This window comes from Callionymus lyra, chromosome 2 (assembly GCF_982586985.1).
Source record: "Callionymus lyra chromosome 2, fCalLyr1.hap1.1, whole genome shotgun sequence".
Lineage (NCBI taxonomy): Eukaryota > Metazoa > Chordata > Actinopteri > Syngnathiformes > Callionymidae > Callionymus > Callionymus lyra.
The window spans coordinates 35,796,200-35,818,429 of NC_141819.1; the positions used below are offsets into that span (position 1 = coordinate 35,796,200).

A 22,230-nucleotide genomic window follows, 5' to 3' on the forward strand; every position below is an offset into this window, starting at 1 on the left:
GCATTTTGAAGTTGTGTTGATGTGAGTGTGTGCATTTTGAAGTTGTGTTGATGTGAGTGTATGCATTTTGAAGTTGTGTTGATGTGAGTGTATGCATTTTGAAGTTGTGTTGATGTGAGTGTATGCATTTTGAAGTTGTGTTGATGTGAGTGTATGCATTTTGAAGTTGTGTTGATGTGAGTGTGTGCATTTTGAAGTTGTGTTGATGTGAGTGTATGCATTTTGAAGTTGTGTTGATGTGAGTGTGTGCATTTTGAAGTTGTGTTGATGTGAGTGTGTGCATTTTGAAGTTGTGTTGATGTGAGTGTGTGCATTTTGAAGTTGTGTTGATGTGAGTGTGTGCATTTTGAAGTTGTGTTGATGTGAGTGTATGCATTTTGAAGTTGTGTTGATGTGAGTGTGTGCATTTTGAAGTTGTGTTGATGTGAGTGTGTGCATTTTGAAGTTGTGTTTATGTGAGTGTGTGCATTTTGAAGTTGTGTTGATGTGAGTGTATGCATTTTGAAATTGTGTTGATGTGAGTGTATGCATTTTGAAGTTGTGTTGATGTGATTGTATGCATTTTGAAGTTGTGTTGATGTGAGTGTATGCATTTTGAAGTTGTGTTGATGTGAGTGTATGCATTTTGAAGTTGTGTTGATGTGAGTGTGTGCATTTTGAAGTTGTGTTGATGTGAGTGTATGCATTTTGAACTTGTGTTGATGTGAGTGTGTGCATTTTGAAGTTGTGTTGATGTGAGTGTATGCATTTTGAAGTTGTGTTGATGTGAGTGTGTGCATTTTGAAGTTGTGTTGATGTGAGTGTGTGCATTTTGAAGTTGTGTTGATGTGAGTGTGTGCATTTTGAAGTTGTGTTGATGTGAGTGTGTGCATTTTGAAGTTGTGTTGATGTGAGTGTATGCATTTTGAAGTTGTGTTGATGTGAGTGTGTGCATTTTGAAGTTGTGTTGATGTGAGTGTGTGCATTTTGAAGTTGTGTTGATGTGAGTGTATGTATTTTGAAGTTGTGTTGATGTGAGTGTGTGCATTTTGAAGTTGTGTTGATGTGAGTGTATGCATTTTGAAGTTGTGTTGATGTGAGTGTATGTATTTTGAAGTTGTGTTGATGTGAGTGTGTGCATTTTGAAGTTGTGTTGATGTGAGTGTATGTATTTTGAAGTTGTGTTGATGTGAGTGTGTGCATTTTGAAGTTGTGTTGATGTGAGTGTATGTATTTTGAAGTTGTGTTGATGTGAGTGTGTGCATTTTGAAGTTGTGTTGATGTGAGTGTATGCATTTTGAAGTTGTGTTGATGTGAGTGTATGTATTTTGAAGTTGTGTTGATGTGAGTGTGTGCATTTTGAAGTTGTGTTGATGTGAGTGTATGTATTTTGAAGTTGTGTTGATGTGAGTGTGTGCATTTTGAAGTTGTGTTGATGTGAGTGTATGTATTTTGAAGTTGTGTTGATGTGAGTGTGTGCATTTTGAAGTTGTGTTGATGTGAGTGTGTGCATTTTATGAAGTCTAAGTGCTTTTCTAGTTTTGAACTTGTTGCCTGTGTTTTTATTCAGACTTCTGGCAGTGTAGGCTCTAATTCATCCACCTTCTGTCAGGTACGATCAGATCTTTAAAAACTAAAAAAAAGAGTTAATGCACGTTCAAATAAAGTAAATCTCAACAACAAAAATGAATGTCAACAAAAACATTTTCATCATTTTACTTTCTCAATAGTTTTTGCTTGATGTCAGTAAGAAATCCTTAATTCATAATGTCCATGATATTAAAAAACGCTTCATTGAAGATGATGTTCGCTGAAGAAATGGTGATTTGTGGTCAGAGTGAGGAGGTGCAGAAGATGTTAAAATGAATGAGAGTCAGTAGAAGAAAGACTCAATGTGTGTATAAAAGGAAAAAGGGGGAAGATGCAGTGAGGAGTGGAGAAAAGTGTGAATATTTAGGTCAATAATCCAGAGATAGTAGCAGGTAAAGAAGAGAGAGAAGACGAGGCGGAACAGGTTAAGATGGCTTCGATGGAATAGTACTTTATATATCGCCCACTGCTTCAGATGCACGTTTAAGAAGAAATGACAACAATGATAATCAAGTCAAGTTCTTTTATTGTCAAATATGCATGTATTTAGACATACTGCGTAAATTAAATTGTGACCACGATGCAAAACAAGAATATAGTTGAAAGGACATTAAGACAATTCAAGAAAATAAATAACCAACAAAATGAAATAAATAATCATCAACAAACTTAAATAATTATACTAACTAATTAACTAATTAACATAATACAAAAAACAAACACAGTTAATGCACAGGTAGTGCAAGCAGAGGTGAGATTGATGGTAGGACAGTTTTAAAAATACAAAACTAAAAAAGAGTTTCTGTGTTGCTGTGCTTGACATGAGGTGGTTTTGGTCTGTGTGTGTATTTAATATTACCAGTACTTTATCTCGGGTGGCTTCGGGTCACATGACTTCAAGACCCCCTTTTTAGAGAAGTTAGAAAAGTCACCGTTGACACAGTATTGTTTTGGGACAAATTGTGTTTGTCTAATCGTATGAATTGTGTGGTTTTTTTTTTTGAACGTGGGAACGTGTGTGTGTACATGTGCATGCTTGTGTGTGTTTGTGTTCGAGTGCAATAACACTGATACTACCAACATTAGAAATTCCCTAATGTTCAGAATCATTTGCCGAATTCTCCAGAAACAGGAATTAAGAACTTCTATAATAATTCTTCATTCTCACCATTGAACAAAACTTACTTTTCCTAGAATCTATTTCTTGAACAACAATCATTCCTGAAAAACTAGAAGTTACATTACATCATTTAGCAGGTATTCAAGTTTCTTAAGTCAATTCACCCCTTTTTTAGGTTTTCAAACAAAACTTTAAGATCTGGATTTTAAAGACATACTGAAGTATTCAAATAAGTAAGTAATTTGTATTTTATAGAGCGCTTTTCCAGACCAGGATCACAAAGCGCTTCAACAAAGAAAACATATACTTCACTCTAAATAAAATACTGCATAAGTCCACTACTTAGGGCTTCATTGAGTTTTTACAATTCTTCTAAGGATTTATTGTAAAGTGAATGTTCATAAAATTCTCTATAACAAGACACAAATGAACGTTTTCTAAATTACAATTCTTTGGGCAACTTGGAGGAGAAGTGTGGTGTGAGTGAAGACTTCCTGTTCTTGGTAGCAAATGCTGAAATAAAACTTCCTGTCACTCACAGGCGAGGCCGCTTCTGCTGCCGTGACATCATCGCCACTCGCTCGGTGGAGGTTCATGGTTCGGAGGACCAGGAAGCTGCGTAGACAAAAAACGTAAGTTTAGCGTGAAATAAATCTTCTTCGTTTTTTCGTTGTAGAAAAAATGTTTTCTCTCGTTTTGTGTCTAGTCGGACTTGGCTAGACGGCGTGTGTGAGACGTGGGGACATGGCTGGTGTCGGCGGGGTCAAGGTCCTGCTGCTCTGGATGGCGTTTGTCTACGTAACAAACTGTAAGTGTGTTTCTGAAACACCACTCGTTTTATTTTTAAGTCGTGTATCATCCTCTTACGAAAGGGAGATGAAGTGTTTGCATCTAAATTCTGGATAAGAAGCGTTGTGATGCTGCTGATGAGAGAAGGTGAAACACAGACATGAACCTGTCAACACTTGACAAACTCCTGCCTTTTCTTCTTTAAAAAAACGCTCAAAACTGTAATCATTTAGTCAAAACTGAGGGCAAAGACGACAGGCTGCCATGTAGACTTTGAGTTCTGTCTTCAACTCTGAAAAACACGAGGCTCACAGACAGTACAGTTCCCGCCTGTGATGTGAGCAGCCCCCGAAAAGTGGCAGGCTTGTGAGCCCCCTTGGCAAACGAGAAGAAAACAAGTAAAATGTTCAATGAAAGGCGGATGTTAATCACATTCTCGTTTGGCCAAGTTCACTGTTTCTGTTCTGCTTAGGCGTTTTTTTCTGTGTGTGCGGCGGTGTGCGGTGTGGGGTGTGTCCCTCTGAGCTACACAAGTGACTGTGGGTGTGAATGCTAAAGTGTGTGTGTGCGATAGATGCCTCCAGCGGCGTTCACACTTGTTCTACTGTTCAACATCAAACATCTTCTCTGCTATTTTCAGCGTCTGTACACAGCGGCTGAAATAAACTTTTGTCACTTTATTCATTTCACTCGTTCCTCTTCGTCTTCAGTCACATCTCTCACTCTCTGACTAAGCTGCTGTCAAAATGACTCATTGAGGTTGTTGTTGTTTTTTTTAACACTTGACAGTTTCCACCACTGTCTCTCTGACATTTGTGCTCCCCTGTCAAGAAGTAGCAGAAAATAATGGTTTCCATTTTGTACAAGAGCACTGGGGTTAACACTTTTGCAGAGTGATTTTGAGGGTTTGCTTTGCCTAGTTACAGTTAAATGTGTGTTACTTGTTTATGTCTACATCCTTATATAATGCACGATACACATGCTTTTTTATTTTTTTTACATTTTATTTTTGCAATTAACATTTACATACAGCTTAATATTTTTGAAATAAAAGCACAGATACTCAATATAATAAACCTTATAGACACCTAATAAGAATGAACACATAAGAATTAATTAAATAAGACAATATTATCAGATGTATAAGGGAGAACACGTATTGAAAAGTAGAATAATGTGCACTGTGTATTTATAATTACTATTATGTATTTATTAAACTAGGATTTGTTATTATTAGTTATTTATCATTATTTGTATTTTAATCACCATCAAATTCCTTAGCTAGGCTGGTTCACAAATTTGTTTTTAATAGAATGATTAAAAATAAAAAGTTATGTTAAAAAGATTGAGTAAATACAAAAATAAATCATTAAAATATCCCAGCTACACAGGGTAAGGTGTGACATACATTAGTGGAAGATGTATGACTTATAGAAAGTAGATTTTTAACTTTTTATTAAATGGGATTTAAGACAAAGCCTATGTCTCTTCTGGCATCTATTCACTCAGAGGGATTTTAAAATCACATTCATATTTGGTTCTGGTCCATTGACTCTCTTAGCGATGGCAAAGTTAACCACTTCCATGTTCCACTCCGAGTCGTCTTTACTTTCTTCCTCGAAAGAAAAAACTTTTTTCAACAAATTTTGTTTTCAACAATTCCAGATGCAGAAGTAGAGTTAAAAAAGAAGCTTAAGAAATGATAGTAGAACAAAAGGTCATTTGATAAATGAAGGATCGGCCGTTGAGACATAAAATACATTCATTCTCCTGCTTTCTTTAAAATTCTATTGTGTTCGTGGAATTTACATCTTCAAATTCATTTATGATTGTAATTTAATATTTTCTACTTTCTGTTTTGTAACGACTGATGCATCTTGTAAAGAGGAAGTCACACAATGAACTGTAAGAAACTGTGAGAAAAATAAGATTAAGATTTCAGAAGACGACAACACGTTACTGAATATCTGAATCTATATATTAGCTGTTCATCATATCATTATTAATGTGTCTTTTCAATTCACAACCTCAGGAAAGTGACAAAGGGATATATAGATATATATTTGTTTTATATTTCAGAATTCTGTAAATAATGATGAAATAGTAAAAATATTAACCTAAATATGAAAAAGTATCATTGTTTTTCAAAAGTTTGTGAGCAGCATAAGCGGATCATTGTAAAAGACAAGCATGATTCGTACATGATCACTTCCGTGTGGGTTTAGTTTCTTTCAGGTTAGAAAATAACTCTTTTAGTTTTCATTGAAATCATTGGTATTGTTTCAAATTGAAAAAAGGTATTCAATTTAGTTGTATTTACAATAGAAAATCCAAAGTATGTATTTTTTTGCTTTGAATCCTCTTTTTAAACTAACTTCTTTACCTCACCTTTCAAACCATTCCATTCCCCTTCAACAATTTAAATGAATTATCATTTTAAATAAGATTTATTTTTTTAAGCGCTGCCGTTTACTAGTTATATTTCACCATTGTAGGTGTTTCCGATTCTAATTTAGCTATGGCATTTGCTGCGGCTCTCCTTTTTTCAAGCTGAGAACTCCAACCGTGACCTCAGAAGAGAACATGTTCATTTCACACTCTGAGACCACATCCGCTGCTTCACTGCCATCACCAGTCGCTGCTCTACACTCGACAAAATGTCTGATGAGGAAGAGCGTTGGAGTTGTCAATTTGTGCCATTCGTCGTTGTCTTTCCCTGATCATTTAGGTTTGATCAAAGTAACAGCAGTCACCTTCTGTAAATCCTGCTCTTCAAGCATTAAGAAACTCACTTTTTAAAGTGTGTTATTCTTTTGACTTCATCACAGGAAGTTGTGGTTTCTTGTCTCGGTGAGCAGCGTTGTCATGGTGACAGGTTTCAGCAGCAACTCGTGACAAATTGAAGTTGATGAAATTCACCTTATTATTGAATAACAACGTCGCCGAACGTTTGTATGTTTGGTATATCAGCTCATAGTATAATAAATAATGGATGACCTTAAAAAACTAATCGCATGAAAAACATATAATTGGCAACATAACATAAACATCTTCTTAATGTGAAGTAAATATTCAGTTGTGTGTTTATGAAAAGTCTTCTGTGTTTTCTTTTGACCATTCATTTGTTTTGACTGTATTTGTATATTTGCATAGAATCCAACCACTGGATTTTTGGAGTTGATACTTTTATTCAATTACATTTTCTCTCTTACTCACAGGTCAAAGCGACACTGGTGAGTCACATCTTTTTTTTTCATTAAAAAAAGTAATTAAGTCAATTATGCATATATCTTAAGTCTATTATCTAATAACACTCGTTTAATTATGATATTTTGCTCTTTCTTAAAGATGAATGTCTCTCTAATCATAGAGGTTTAGGACATACAGTGTGTACATACAGTGTATGAACCAGTTGAATCTAAAAAAGAAACATTAGATGTGTAGGTGATCAGGGGATAGAGTAATGTAATGATTTATTTTCTAATTAAGTTTGTGCAAATTATTATTTCAGTGGAATTGTTCAAAACATGAAATGATGTCAATAATCAACACATTGTTAATTCCAAGATCTTCAAAATAACGTTTAACTCTTTAAATGGCCTAAATCAAAAATATATAATCATAAAAACGTGTGTTTGTAATACTTTTGTCATTTTCTTTTGCTTGTATTTCAGTTTAAATACATTTACACATTTTTATTTAATCATATTGGTGTCCTTAAATGCTTTTTTTTTTACTTTTGGTAATAAAGTGATCAGACTTCAAGTTGATTTATTAATCGTTATTAATGTGTCCGTAACTTAATTTGACTATGTAAAGTTCCAATGTTGATCTGATTTTAGAATTTAAATTAAAGATCACACAACTCTTGTAAGTTTCTTTCAATGAAATTCTCTGTCCAAAAAAAGTCTGACACAGCAGAATGAAGCTGCTCTTTAAATCTGTATCTACCTCAATGAGCATGTTATATTTTATATGTTGTATTCATGCTCAGTACCGTAATACGTGGACAATAAGAAAAGGCCAGTTTGACAATATAATAATAACTTTTAAATGTTTGTCTTGTCTTTGATAGCAGATGCTCAGTCCAACCCCTCAGTAACAGCATCTTCACTCAACTCCACTGGAACCCCTGTTCGACTCTCTGGTATTTGATCAGCTTTAACCTCTAGAAGATTCATATTTATGTCATTCCTGAATGAGTTTGAGGCAGATTCTGGCTCTTCTGCAGATGGAAATGTCTCTAATGTTGCGCTCGCGCCCGGCACAGGTAACACCACAACCACGAAACCAGGTGAGATCTTTAAAAGTCCATTTATTTTTCTGTAGACATTTCCTATAAGCTTTCACCATGTCATAATGATATCGTTTTTCTTTGCTGCTGGCCGAATATGACCACTAGATGTCCTCAACGAGCAATGTAAGTACATGTTGACCGCAGCAGTTCATTTCTATCTGTTATTTAAGGCAAGAATAAAGTTCCAACTAGTTGTTTGAGAAAATATTCACTCTTCTGTATTAGGAAAGTATAAATTAATCAAAAGTTTTACTATATAATATATATATTTCCATAATGGATTCTAAATAAAGTAATAGATATTAAGATTGTGTTTGTTTTGGGAATGTAGACACCATAAACAAATGTATTCAATTTTCGTAGCATTTTTCTACAGCATGCAGCTTTAGCATGTGTTTGAAGCTGTAGGTGCAAACATAGTAAATCACCCTTGATCTGTGGTTCAGCCTCCAAACCTTAAATAGCAAGAGTGACTCAGTGAATGCAAACAGATCATAAAACTGTCCTTAAATGTTAAATTGATCTTTATTGTGTTCATGAAAGGACAAATAATAACACAATCATTTCTTCTTATCTTACGTTCAGGCTCCTTCACTGTTATTCCAGTGCCATATGGATTTCACATCGATATCAATGGCACTAACCAGAGTAACTATCGCATCACAAGTAGCGCAGACCCTGAAAAAGTCTACGATCAAAAGGGAACAGGTCGGAAAACCATCGGGTCTCTAAAGCCCTGCACTGAGTATGAGCTGAATGTCTTCGACTCTGACTCCAACCATTCCTGTCAGTTCACTGGCAGCACAAAAAAGACAGAGGGAATAGGTAAGTGAACAAGCACCATTGTTTACTGTTTTCATGAGACAAACAAACCTGTGACTTGTCTTACCTTTAGATGCAAATCAAATCAAATTCAATGAAGGGGACTGCAGGAAAGGACTTCCCTGTTATACGACCCACTGGAATATCACAGAGAAACGACGTGCTACTAGTGACATCTGCACCAACCTGACTACAACTTTCCCCTCGATAGACTGCAAAAGCAACTTCACTCTCACCAATAACATCCCTGTGGGTATGTAGACGTGAACTGTTGTGGCTTCTATCAGGCTGATAAATCCTCACATGCTTTCTATTCCATGTTTTAGATGTGGAACCTCCCACAAAGTTTCCAGTGAAGTCGATGTTACCTAAAAACTGTAAACAATTCTACACCGACGAGTACATCTGTGAAAGTAATAAAAGTAAGTGGCATGACGGCTGTAAAAAAAACAAAACATTCTCCCTTCAAAAAGCTAAATGAAAAGTGTCACTTAGACATGATCCTAATGTGATTTATCAAATCAAAATTGAGATTCTTCCACATGTTTATTGGTGGTGTCGGAGAGCGATGATAAACTTATGGTAACTCTTCACAGGTACAACTGGAAGGAAGAAGAATTTGTCAGTTGAACAGTTGGAGCCGTTCACTGCTTACAATTGCACCGTATTCCTCAACAGCACCGAAGGGAAGTCTTCCCTGCCCGTGCCTGAGTTCAGGATTGACTGCGGTATGTTCTGCTCTCTAACTTGATTCAAGGATTAACACGATGATGGTCTTGTTTCTTACAACGTAGTCTGGCTTTCACACAAGATTAAGGAAATGTTAATTTTAGAAAATCTTATAATTCCCTTTTTATTTTTATTTGGTTCTCTAACCTTCAATTGTCCTGACGTCTGTTTTGGTTTGCTTTTAAATGTTAATAAATGCTGTTTTATCACTTCTTTTTTTTCCATTTTTTTGCATCTATAAAGGTTACTCTTCTTAGATCTTAGATAGTGTTTTATTGACAACTAAGTTGTGTGTTTCAAAGAGTTTATTTTAAATCAGTGTCTTTTCTTACCGAAAGAACAGTGAAGGCATCATTTGTTGTCTTTTTTTCTCTCTCAGATTTAAAATTGAGTGTCACCAAGAAGATATGCAACACCTTTGTTAATCTTCAATGGGAAATAACAAGTGTCAAGTGTCCGACAAATCACATATGGACCAAGCTTTCTTACAGATGCAACTGTACGGATAGTCAAAATAAATCAACAGTTGGTGAGTACAGTTGTAGACTTTCACTCTTTCAAATATGTTTCAATATGCAGTTACTGGTTCTGTCCCAGCATTGACGTATGCTAATAAAGCCACAATATATACTGTATATACGTTCGAACCAAACAAACCAGAGAAAAATAAAATGTTTATATATTTAGAAATTTGCGTTTGATTTTGGATTATATAATTGGAATTTAGAAAAACATTTAGTTAAAATGAAATAATAAATATAACTAAATGCAAAACATGTAAATATAATGTTTTTTTCTATTTATTTTTTAACTATAAACAAGAACTTTGTCAAGTTATATAAAATAGTTAAAGTTATATTAAAATATTCCCGAACAGCTTCACTTATTGTTGATGTTAGAAATATATAGTTGAGCAATAATATCAAGTTGATCAATACAAATGTTTGAAAAGCAATTAATTATAACTTTTTCTCTTCCTCACAGTTGACACAAAAGACAGGAAGTGTGTCATAGCCGGTCTTACTCCGATCACCAACTACACATGTGAAGTCCAACCTTTGTATGATAACGAGACGATTCCTTCTCTTACGGAGAGGTTACCTTCTATAACTACTCAAGGTTAGTCACTGTTTTCAGAAGAGTTGTCAGAGTTGACGAGCAATATTCAATCTAACTGGAAAGATATTGACAAACACAATGTCAACTATATGAAATGTAATCCAGTGAATAGTTTTCAAGTTGAGTGTTTATGGTTAAACAATGAACATGTGGCAGAGGAAATGTTCTATGGAGGCCTCTTTATAATTATTGACTTCCATAATCTTTTCCTTATCTTATCTTAGACACTGGCATCTTTATAGGTCCTAATATCGCCATGAACATTAATCTACTTTATTTTACGCAAACCATCCGGCGGACTACTTAAAATCACCGGATGTAGCCAAAGGTATGCTCTACTAGTTGAACCAGCGTAGCAGCAGGAACCAGGAACTCCTTCCAGCTCCTTTAGAAGAACACAGAGGTTCTTCCCAGGTCCACTAGAAACGTATCGAGGTATCCCTTCGAGTCTCTCCTGAATGGCAAACTCTGTAGAGAAAACTATTTTGTCCACTTGCATCCACCATCTTGTTCTTTAGGTCATTACGCAAATTAGCGATTAAATAGTAGGTCATTGTATATGTGAGTAAGAACATAGATTGAGCTTTGTCCTCTGGCTCAGCTCTTTCTACCATGACAGAGTAATGCAGAGACCTGATGACTGAGGATGTTGCATTGATCCACCTGTTAACCTCACGCTCCACCTTTGCCTCACTCCTGAGCAAAACATCTCCTCCAGCCTTGATATTATTTTTCACCCAACCAAGGACCATGGTCTCAGATTCAAAAGAGACAATTCTTGTTATTTGTTTCAGTTTACCTCTATTTCTTCTCTCTTTCAAGTGCAAGATTAATATTTGCTTATTGTTAGGTTTTTACTGCACATATACTACGCATTAACAATTAATACAACATGTTCATTGGATGTACCCATTAGCACGACAATGCCATTTGGTCACTTTTAAAGTTATTTATTTGCTGTTGAGTGGCTTTTTTCATCTTTGTAAAAGGTGTTTTGTCTACAAAAATGTTATTTGTATAAAAAAATGAATATATACTCTGTATTCAGTGTCTAACAGCACATTTGTTGTCATTTCGTTTCTATCACAGATTTAAAATGGCGTGTCCATGTTGATAACGTACAAAACACCTCTGTTGATTTTACGTTGCAAACCGAGAGTTTCGAATGTCAGACAGAGCTCAACAATTTGACCAAGCTGTCAATCTCTTGCAAATTGACACCAAAGGCGTCCATTGGTGAGTACATTTGTAGATGTTTTCTCTTTAAAAATATCTATAAATATGCAGTTTGAGGTAATGGCCCAGCATTGATTGACTAGTGAATCGCAGCACAAGTATTAGTATATCAAGCAAGTAAGGGGCCAAATGATAAACCCTTTCGAAAGAATGTCCTACACAATAGTTTACACACGTAAAATATTCTGCGCATCTTTACTTATTGTTGATGTTAGAAATATATAGTAGATCAATAATATCAAGTTGATCAATACAAATGATTGAAAAGCCACTTATTAAAACTTTTTCTCTTCCTCACAGTTCACGCAATAAACAAGAAGTTTGTCTTACACGGACTTAATCCGTTCACCAAGTACACATGTGAAGTCCAACCTTTCTATGATAACAAGATGTTTCCTTCTCTTAAAGCGAGGCCTCTCACTTTTAAAACTAGCGAAGGAGGTAAGAAGTTTAACTATGGAATATCATGTGTATAAGTGTGTGTTTGAAAATACCTTCTGGGCCCTGAAGTAATGTTGTCCACTCATTTCTCTTGGTTGATCGGTTCTTTCCATAAAATGAATTACAAGCTTTTCCAATAGGTCTGTATCAACCTGATTTCTGCACAACACAACTAATCGCTCAAACCCAATTAATGAGCAAGTAACCCTGACCCTGTATTTTGAAGGTCATCAAAATAAAGCCAAAGGTCTGCATAAAAGTCATTGGAGAAAAAAGGTGTCTACTTTGAAGCAACTAGAATAGAAGTTTTCAGTTGTTTCATAAGGTTTTTTTTAAGTACATGGTGTTTTTATTTATAGTTTTGATGCATTCAGTGAGAATCTATCATGTAAATAATCGTGAATACAAAGAAAAAGCATTGAATGAGAAGGTGTGTCTAAACTTTTGGCCTCTACTGTATATATATTGTAAATATAGTCTTGGATTCAACAAACAACAGCTGTCTGTCAAACTGTCTCACTAACCTCAAACATATTCTTTACCGCCATCATATACGTCTGTAATGCTCCTGACATCCACATTTTATCATATATTTCTGTTTTTTGTCTTTAATTGACTGACACAAACATGTTATATTGTCATATTGTTCATTTATATTGTTAGACTTTTTTGAAGTAGTGAGAGAAATGTTTTCAGCAGGTGTCACCAGCGGATCCATTCTCAGCCTCTGCATCCGGACATAGACATAAACAAAGTAGCGAGGAATCTTATTTTTCTTTAAAGAAAAGCTGATTGAATGCACTTGAACGTCAAACTGTAACTTACAGAACTTTTAATCTTGAGTTTTCTTTCGCTGTTGCAGTCCCAGAAACAGTTACTGAGGTGGATGTCACTTTTGTAAAGCATAATGAGATCCAAGTGAGATGCAATGGTCCAACTAAGTTGCTTGGGGAAGAGAAAAATCAAGAGTTCTTTGCCACCCTTGGTGACGGATGGCCTGAAAAAGGAAAAAAGTTATGTAATTTCATCTTTAAAGACCTTGACTACCTGACAAAGTATGAGATCAAGGTTTGTTTTATGCTATGATTAAATTCTCTCTGCTTCTATTCGTACATATGTTGAGTATACGTCTTTCCGCAGTTGTACACTTCCAATGGGAAGAACACTGGGCCACTGTTGACATATCCAGTCACAACTCTGTGTATGTATCTATTTAGTAAACACAACATTTTGTTCAGGTATGTACATGTGTTTGCTGCTCATCCAACCCTTCACTTCTTCTGGACAGACAACGACAAAGCCGTCATCGGTTTCCTGGTCTTCCTCATCATCTTGATACTGGCGGCACTGCTGTTTGTCTCGTACAAGATCTACGGTGTGAAACATGCAAAGTCTCGGTAAGAGAGTCACTTAAACCGTAAGCCCACCTTCCAAAGTTCATTCTGGCATCTGACTCGGACAAAATAAATCGGACGCTTATTTGATGAAGAAGGTTTTTTTTATTTTTTATCTTGCTCTGACTGATAATCTAATGTATTCGTCAATGTTAGATTTTTGTCATGATAAAGAGCTTTTTTCTTCCATTAGCTTTACCTTCATATTTCTGGATTAAACTTTCACATGAAACTTAAAATTCACTCAAATTTCATTTTCTGCTGACAACTGGATATTTAAATGGTATGTCTCAGATACTTGTTGTAGCTAATGTAAATCTCTTTCTTTCTAAGTTTAGAAAGATACATTTGTATTTTGCTATGCTGTTAGCACACTAAGCTAACAGTTTTTGAAGACCACGCGACCTATAAAAACATAAACATATTATCTGTGAATTGAAGCGGTTTTTATGTAGCAGACTGAAAGTTGAATTTGTTTTCTGACTTTGTTCTTGCAGTGACCTGAGTGAGAAGATCGGCCTTATTCCTTCATCAGGTGAGTAGAAGCTTCTCCATTGACTACAGAAAAGCTTTTCATATTTATTTATTTTTAAATGTTTCAAACACAATGTCAGAAGTCCTTGTCCTGCACAAGTGTTATTTAATAATAAATGATAAGCGTTGTCACCTTTTAGCTCATTGTTTTAGTTGCGTAATTATTATTGAAAATCCTGAAATAAAGAGTCTTCAGAGTTAAATAGTAACTCAATAACAACTTTTAAATACATTTTAATCTTGTTTTTTTTTCCTCCACTTTTTGTTTGGCAACTGAAAGATTATTGAAGCAATTCAGAAAAGTGGAATTTATTTCAATACAATAATCCTAATACAAGTTAGGGTTTCAAGTATTTTTGGTGGGTGATTTTATTGCTCTTGACAGATAATGAGGAAAACTTGCGGCTAATCGAACCAATTCCAGCCACGATGTTAGAGGACACGTACAAACAGAAGGCTGCGGATGAAGCACGTCTCTTCCTGGCTGAGTTTCAGGTGAGTGTTTCTTCTTTCTACGTTGATGTTCAGTTTATAACTTCTAAAGTAAACGTATTTACCATCGAACTATTTGTCTCTGTTCCCGCTCTCTCTATAAGAGCATCCCACGAATCTTCTCGAGGTACACCGTGAAGGAAGCCAGGAAAAACGTAAATGTACCTAAGAACCGCTACACCGACATCCTGCCATGTGAGTCTTTTCTGCCTCCAGACGACTCTTTGTGACACTGATTTTTAATCCGTTTAAATGATAACATGAGTTAAAGTGACACTGTTGAACTGTTTGTCTTGCAACAGACGACTACAACCGCGTGCAGCTGACTACAGGAAATGGAGAGACAGGATGTGACTTCATCAATGCCAGCTTCATCAACGTATGGAAACAGAGAAAACTAGAATGTTCTTCCTGTGCGTGTGTTTGTGTCGTACTGTAGAGGAGATCTTTATCTGCTGTCGATGTGTGCAGCCGCTCACTTGTCAGGGCTTCATGATGCTTCATCTACAACTATGAGTCAAACTACACCATCGACATCTACTACTACTTCAACTGTGCACATCATTGTACATCCCACTATATGCTACTGCTTACAATAGTAATACTTCTTCTACCTATACTACTTTCACCAGTAATAATACTACAGTACAATCACTACTTTTACTACTACCAATAGTAGTAATACTTCTACAACTACTATTTTTTTTATTTCACCTCAACTACTTAGTCCTACTACTAGTGGTACTACCATTACTTCTACTGCTTCCAGTACTACTATTTTTTCTACAAACACTTCCACTTCTTATAGTTTTATCACTAGTAGTATTACTATTTCTTATACTACCAATCCTTCTACTACTTCTAGTACTATCACTAGAAGTACTACTACTTATTATACTACCAATGCTTATACTACTTCTAGTACTATCACTTGCAGTATTACTACTACATCTACTACCATCACACTTCTACTGCTTATAGTACTACCGTTAGTAGTACTACCTCTACTACTACTTCCAATACTACCACTATTAATATTAAGACTACTTCTACTTTTTTAGGACCATCATTAGAAGTACTACTTCTCCTACTACCACTTGAAGTACTACTTCTAATATGACTGCTACTACTAGTTCTACTACTTCTTTACCTTCCATTGTTCTTCTCCCTTTACATCTTTCAATGAAACATTTTTTTTCAGGGTTTCAAGGAACCAAAGAAATACATCGCAGCTCAGGGTGAGTGATGTTCCCATTGGTGTCATTCTTCAGGAGTTGAGTTTTTGGATGTGAAAGCTGGATTGTGTGTCTGCAGGTCCAAAAGAGGAGACCTTAGGGGACTTCTGGAGGATGATCTGGGAGCAGAAGTCCTCCATCATTGTCATGGTTACGCGGTGTAAAGAAGGCAAGAAGGTGAGAAGACTCAATTCCACCGATAAGCATTTGACTTTGGTCGTGTGATGAATCTTGTGTGTTGCAGCCCAAGTGTGAGCAGTACTGGCCCTCTCCAGACCAGGACACGGAGATGTATGAGGAGTTCAAAGTGACGCTCCAGTCTGAAGACGTTTGTCCTGACTACATCATCCGCCACCTCACTCTCAAGAACGTAAGTCTCTATGTTCTTGATCTGTATCGTCGATCTGTGAGCTCTTATAATATGCTTACAATATTCTTCTGGCTCTGTGGTATGTTCAGAAGAATGAATCGGGCCCCGAGAGGAAGGTGACACAAATCCAGTTCATTAGCTGGCCCGACCACGGAGTCCCCAACGAGGCCCAGCTGCTCCTGAAGCTGCGCCGGCGAGTCAATGCTTTCAACAACCTCTTCAGCGGCCCCATCATCGTCCACTGCAGGTACCACGAAATGAAAAGTCTGCAGGAAAAAAAATCATTTTTTCCGGATTTTAATAATTTCATAGTCCCTCACAACACTGACAAAACTGGCCCCGGCAAATAAATAAAGGTTAACTCAATGTATATGGATTTAGCATTGTGCCGGTCCAGAGTGGCTGCGAAGAGTAGAACCCTTGTGTTGTCTCTGGGTCAAGGTGAACGACCTCTGTGGCTTCCAGAAATACATATGCAGGGGTGAAGGTCGTTCACCTCAACCCAGAGACGACATCTAAGTAAGGTGACTCTTGACTTGGAGGAGGCCTGACAAAGTAAAGAGATCTTTCCCTCTTCTGTGCAGCGCCGGAGTGGGCCGAACCGGCACCTACATCAGCATAGACGCCATGATGGAGAGCCTGGATGCCAAGGGCGAAGTGGACGTCTTTGGATACGTCGTGAGTCTCCGGCAGCAGAGAGGCCTTATGGTCCAAGTGGAGGTAAACCTTTGTTTCATCAAGTGACAACTGAGAAACTTTTGTTCCATATTAATGTCGGTCCTCATAGGGCCAGTACATCCTGATCCACCGCGCGCTGCTGGAGTACAACCGTTTTGGGGAGACGGAGATTTCCCTGGCTGACCTGCACAGCACCGTGGCCACCCTCAAGAGGAGCTCCAACAGTGAACCCACTTTGATGGATGAGGAATTTGAGGTATTGATTGAATAATTAAAATCAAAACCTTTTTTTTTCACGCATAGAGTTAGATATTTTCATTCATATAATTTGAAAATAAATTCACCATTAAATTCATAGCCTTTTCAATTTAATATTGGTATAATATAGAGCCACCAGACAGTACAAAAAGATACTTTATCGAACCTTCAGCCAATCATGCGACGAGGAGACGATCACGTGACAACGTGGTGCGTCAATCAATCACGGCAGATTCCAAATCAATGGTATTGTCTGGTGGCACTATTATACCAACATGTTTATATTGGATTTAAAAGGCTATAAATGAAAAAATATTGAATTTACATTTATTTTACAATAATTGAAATTAAAATATCAAAAAAAGAAAAAATGCAAGCTCTCAATAGACAAATGGTTGAATCCAATTGTTAACAAGATAATTCAATGCTTAAATAAAATCATATTAATTCAACATTTGAAATGTAGAATACAACTGATCAATATTCTGATGGCACTGGTATTCTTCCGTACACAGAGAGTGGCCAGCAATAAAAACTGTTGGACCGCAAACATCGGAATGATGGAAGAGAACAGGAAGAAGAATCGCTTCATGACGGTCATCCCGTGTGAGTGCTTACGGATTTAATTAAAGATTTCATTTCCAAGGCAAGAGTTCTGACCTGGTCTTGGTTACTTCAGACGATTTTAACCGAGTGCTCGTGAAGCCGAATGAAGACGGGATTATCAACAAAGAGTACGACGACGAGGACGATGAGGATTCATCCATTGAGGATGACTCGGGGGAGGAGTTTGCTCGATACATCAACGCCTCCTACATTAATGTACAATAGTCTTTCTTTTTCTTCTGTTCGTGGACCGTCTGCCAACACTTGTTCATGTTTCTGCCCTGGCAGGGCTACTGGGGGGCACGGAGCTTCATCACGACGCAGACTCCGCTGCCAGAGACCATCGCTGACTTCTGGCTGATGGTTTACCAGAACAACACTTCCATGATCGTCATGTTTTCTGACTCCAGCGAAGACGACAAGGTAACGTCAGAGAGTGGTAAAGATCGGAGACTCTGATACAGCGAGTCAACTTGACTCTGCACAGCAGAAGCTTTAAAAGATATACATTTTTTAGGACGTACAATTACATTTATATTATAATTACTTTTTTTCTGTGATGAACTCGGAAAGAGTAATTTCTTGCTCGATTGGCTAAAAGTTCGATCAAGTAGCTCATTACTTATTATTGAATTTAAAAGGATGTGAATTAAAAAATATTGAATTTATATATTTATTATTCATCATATAAATAACAATATCAAACTCTGAGTAAAAAAAATATTTAAATATTCCGATTCAATTTTTATTATTATTATTATTATTTGTGTTGTTTCATTATTAATAATTTGTTAAATTTTCGGAAATAAAATATAAAACAAAAAAATCTAAGAAGAATATAAAACTTCCTTTTTATCGATAATTCCAAAATGAAATCATTTAACCTTTCATTATACAAGTTATCAAACACAATTATTGCTTATTAAATATATAAAAAAATATAAATTAAATTATCGTTAAAAGAAATGTTAAATTAAATTATTTAATTAAAAAATAAATTCAATCTTTAACTATTGAAATAATATAATTAAATTAATTGTTAAAAAAAAAAATACTTAAATGATTGAAAGAAAAAAGAAAACCAAATCAAATGTTTCAAATGTAAATTAAACTGTTCAATATTTTGATCGCACTGATGTACTTCCATGTTTACAAGGTTTTGTTTTGCACTTTTAAGTTCTATTTTAAGATATTTTTCCTCTCTATCATTATGTGTCCTTCTTTCTTTACTCATGCGATGGTCATACTTTCAAAAAACAAAAATGATACATCACAATTTTGTGCTTTTGTGAATCAAACAGATAAAACAGATTTTATCAGGGAAAATTAAAAAACACTAAAAGTAATCTGACTTTCATAAAGGTTACACTGTTTATGAACTGATGCCATTATGGTAACAGGAATCTGCTCTGCCTTCACACACGACCACTTTGAGTTTGTCAGTTCTAACGTCTGGATCTTGACCCGCGCAGGAGTCGGACCTGGTCTACTGGGATACAGACAACAAGGCCTATGGAGACATAGAGGTTGAAATGATGAACGAAAAAACGTATCCAACGTTCATCAGCCGCAACACGCTCATCCGTCACATCAAGGTGACACAACTTCTGCCCAAAAATAAAACCTCCCAAAGAAATGAACTCAAACGCCTGATGTTTTTCACAGAACAAAGAGACTCGACCGGTCAAACATATTCAGTTCCTCAATTGGAAGAGCGGAGAGCTGCCGGAGAGTCCTCAAGTCATGATGGATTTCATCAAGGAAGTCAGAGGTTCTTCAGGCGCCAGCAAATCAAAACTGAGCTCAGCTCCTATCGTGGTGCACTGCAGGTACGTGATCAATGTCTGCTTTAGATTCACTGACCAACCTTCAGATCAACAGTGTGAAAATAAAATGAGATTTTTCTAGTCTACAGGTTTATTTTTGGAGTAAACTGAAAAGGGTCACAGAGTAATGTTACATCATAAAAAATACACACACAAACGTTTTTTCAGATAAAACAACGTTCACTTCACGACAGTGAGAATAAACAACGTAAAAATTATATAATTACTTTTTGCACAGACTAAGGGTTTGGGATCAGTGATGTAAATGATGAAAGATATACCTGGACGTTCCGGTGATGCTACAATATGTACCTTGAGAACTGTAACTGTTTTAAGATGCACTTTGTGACTCTGTCGATTGTTTGAGACGACATGACACGGATGGTTCTGCTGCTCTCCTCAGCAACGGCTCCTCCTGCTGTGGGATCTTCTGCGCTCTGTGGAACCTGCTGGACAGCGCCGAGACGGAGAAGCTGGTGGACGTTTTCCAAGTGTCCAAATCTCTGTGCAAGGAGAGAAAGGGTCTGATCTCCAGCCTGGTAAGAGAGTGGAGCTTCAGGGACACTGAACATAGCCGAAGATCCTGCGTCTGGTGGCAATATTAGACACTATAAGTTCATATGGAAATTTAAAGGTGACAAATTTAAACAATAAATATTTTTTTTTTTGAATGGTTGAAATCACAATATCCAACTCTAAGTGTAAACATATTTTTACAAAATATTAAATATATAATAAAAATTCAATTATTTATTTTAAAGGCAACCTTTTAATAAACAAATTGTTGAATTATTAAATTATTCTTAAAACGAAATTTAATATTTCCAAGTTTTAACATTTGAAATGTTGAATTTAACCATTCAATATTCTGAATGGCACTGATATACTCTGTTTGTGTGTGGCAGAACCAGTACCGGTTCCTATACGAAGCCCTACAGACCCTCTACCCAGTCCAGAACGGTGACGTGAAAGCAGAGTCCGACTTGGTGGAGATCGTAGATGAAACGAAGGCAGCCGAGCGACCTCCGAGCGGAGAGTCTGAGGAAGAGAAGATGCAGGAGGTGGAGCAGCAGGTGAAGTTGGAGGTGAAGGAGGAGAGTGAGGAGGTGTCCAGCAGTCCCACAGACACCAGCCCAGTAGAAGAGGACCTGGTCACAGTGGAGGTGTGAGATGGTGAAGGCTCCTCCCACTAAACCTCACGTCAAAATAACTAGCAATGCTGTTCTCAAACTAGCAAGACAAGAATTAATGTGTGAGTGTTGAAGACTAATGTTCGTAAAGAAACGTTAAAAGAAGCCAGCTGGACTTCATCTTGTTCAGAAATGTAATATTGCATCTCACTATAACCTTTGAGTGGTTAATATATAATAGGAGCTTCTTGATCTCTTTTACTCTGTCATGTTCACGGTTGTATTTACCAGACAAGCTTTTACTCTTCATCGCAGATCTGTGAATAATGTTTTATGAATAAAGTTGGTTTTGAATAATGGTTGTGAATTTAATATGAATGTTGGGTTCGTTCCGTAATAAAATAACACATAAGATTGGACGAGAATGGTCCTAATTCACAGGAAAACAACATTAATGTTGGTCTTAGTCTTGGTCTTGACTTGGTTTTAGTCGTGGTCGTGGTCTTGCTGGCAGCTGTTGCGGTCTTGATTTGTCTAAACACAGGTGATTGTTGGCAAAATTGAAAACATAAAACATGTAAAGTGGAATATGTTACATGATTTATTAAGATATGAAAACATACATGGAAAGACTGAAGGCCAAGGTTATAAGAAATTAAGACAAATGTAACATTTATGTCAAACACATTTGTGAACTAGTGACAAACTTTTTTCTCATATAATTTTTTTGTGTTTTAAATGTTCATAAAAGAGTGATACGTTAAAATAAAGGCATTAAAAATCTTAAACAATACACATACAGTACAATATATACACACATGTATGAAGTTGTGAATTGAATGAATAAATGTAACCTCAACACAAACAGCCTCACGCAGACAATATGTGTTGTGTGTAGTTGCACGTTTTGTTTTTCAATCTTAAACAATAATTATTTGAACGATAGTAAACAAAAAAAATGGTGAATGAATGATTCAAGAAGAGTCCAGACTAACCCTGTCATCGTGAATAAAAAAGGTGGAATTTAAAATGAATTAGAGGCTCAAGCGGCAACACAATTGTGGTAAACATTAGTGGTATTCATTTGTGGTCAGTGGGAGGGATATGTGGTCAGTGGGAGGGATATGTGGTCAGTGGGAGGAGCATGTGGTCAGTGGGAGGAGCATGTGGTCAGTGGGAGGGATATGTGGTCAGTGGGAGGAGCATGTGGTCAGTGGGAGGGATATGTGGTCAGTGGGAGGAGCATGTGGTCAGTGGGAGGAGCATGTGGTCAGTGGGAGGGATATGTGGTCAGTGGGAGGGATATGTAGTCAGTGGGAGGGATATGTGGTCAGTGGGAGGAGCATGTGGTCAGTGGGAGGGATATGTGGTCAGTGGGAGGGATATGTAGTCAGTGGGAGGGATATGTGGTCAGTGGGAGGAGCATGTGGTCAGTGGGAGGGATATGTGGTCAGTGGGAGGGATATGTAGTCAGTGGGAGGGATATGTGGTCAGTGGGAGGAGCATGTGGTCAGTGGGAGGGATATGTGGTCAGTGGGAGGGATATGTAGTCAGTGGGAGGGATATGTGGTCAGTGGGAGGAGCA

The 22,230-nt window shown here is 36.7% G+C and overlaps 1 protein-coding gene across 3 annotated transcripts; it reads left to right on the top strand.

The window, feature by feature from the left end:
• The first annotated feature begins 3,209 nt into the window (after positions 1-3,209).
• Positions 3,210-21,002, top strand: ptprc (protein tyrosine phosphatase receptor type C). 3 transcript variants are annotated; one of them, XM_087784875.1, is made up of 34 exons: positions 3,210-3,321; positions 3,396-3,497; positions 6,697-6,711; positions 7,554-7,625; positions 7,710-7,772; positions 7,881-7,898; positions 8,361-8,600; positions 8,671-8,850; positions 8,924-9,019; positions 9,194-9,325; positions 9,706-9,855; positions 10,311-10,445; positions 11,535-11,681; positions 11,982-12,122; positions 12,985-13,190; positions 13,263-13,323; positions 13,411-13,519; positions 14,014-14,051; positions 14,436-14,545; positions 14,647-14,737; positions 14,845-14,921; positions 15,744-15,780; positions 15,857-15,954; positions 16,022-16,147; positions 16,237-16,394; positions 16,732-16,867; positions 16,935-17,081; positions 17,599-17,689; positions 17,763-17,905; positions 17,978-18,112; positions 19,162-19,284; positions 19,355-19,518; positions 19,919-20,054; positions 20,421-21,002. In XM_087784875.1, the coding sequence occupies exons 2-34, from the start codon at positions 3,434-3,436 to the stop codon at positions 20,682-20,684; spliced, it is 3,903 nt and encodes a 1,300-aa protein (XP_087641001.1). In that variant the 5' UTR covers positions 3,210-3,321; positions 3,396-3,433; the 3' UTR covers positions 20,685-21,002. The 3 variants fall into 3 exon arrangements, with proteins under 3 accessions (XP_087641001.1, XP_087641002.1, XP_087641003.1); XM_087784876.1 differs by having other exon boundaries at positions 7,557-7,625; XM_087784877.1 differs by lacking the exon at positions 6,697-6,711 and having other exon boundaries at positions 7,557-7,625.
• Positions 21,003-22,230: the final 1,228 nt, after the last annotated feature.

What these genes read in the sequence shown, in the direction of transcription:
- ptprc (XM_087784875.1), top strand. Translation starts at nt 3,434, where the DNA reads ATGGCTGGTGTCGGCGGGGTCAAGGTCCTGCTGCTCTGGATGGCGTTT. An exon ending in CATCTGTGAAAGTAATAAAA is followed by an intron (nt 9,020 to 9,193) that starts GTAAGTGGCATG and finishes AACTCTTCACAG; the next exon opens with GTACAACTGGAAGGAAGAAG. An exon ending in TGAGTTCAGGATTGACTGCG is followed by an intron (nt 9,326 to 9,705) that starts GTATGTTCTGCT and finishes TTTCTCTCTCAG; the next exon opens with ATTTAAAATTGAGTGTCACC.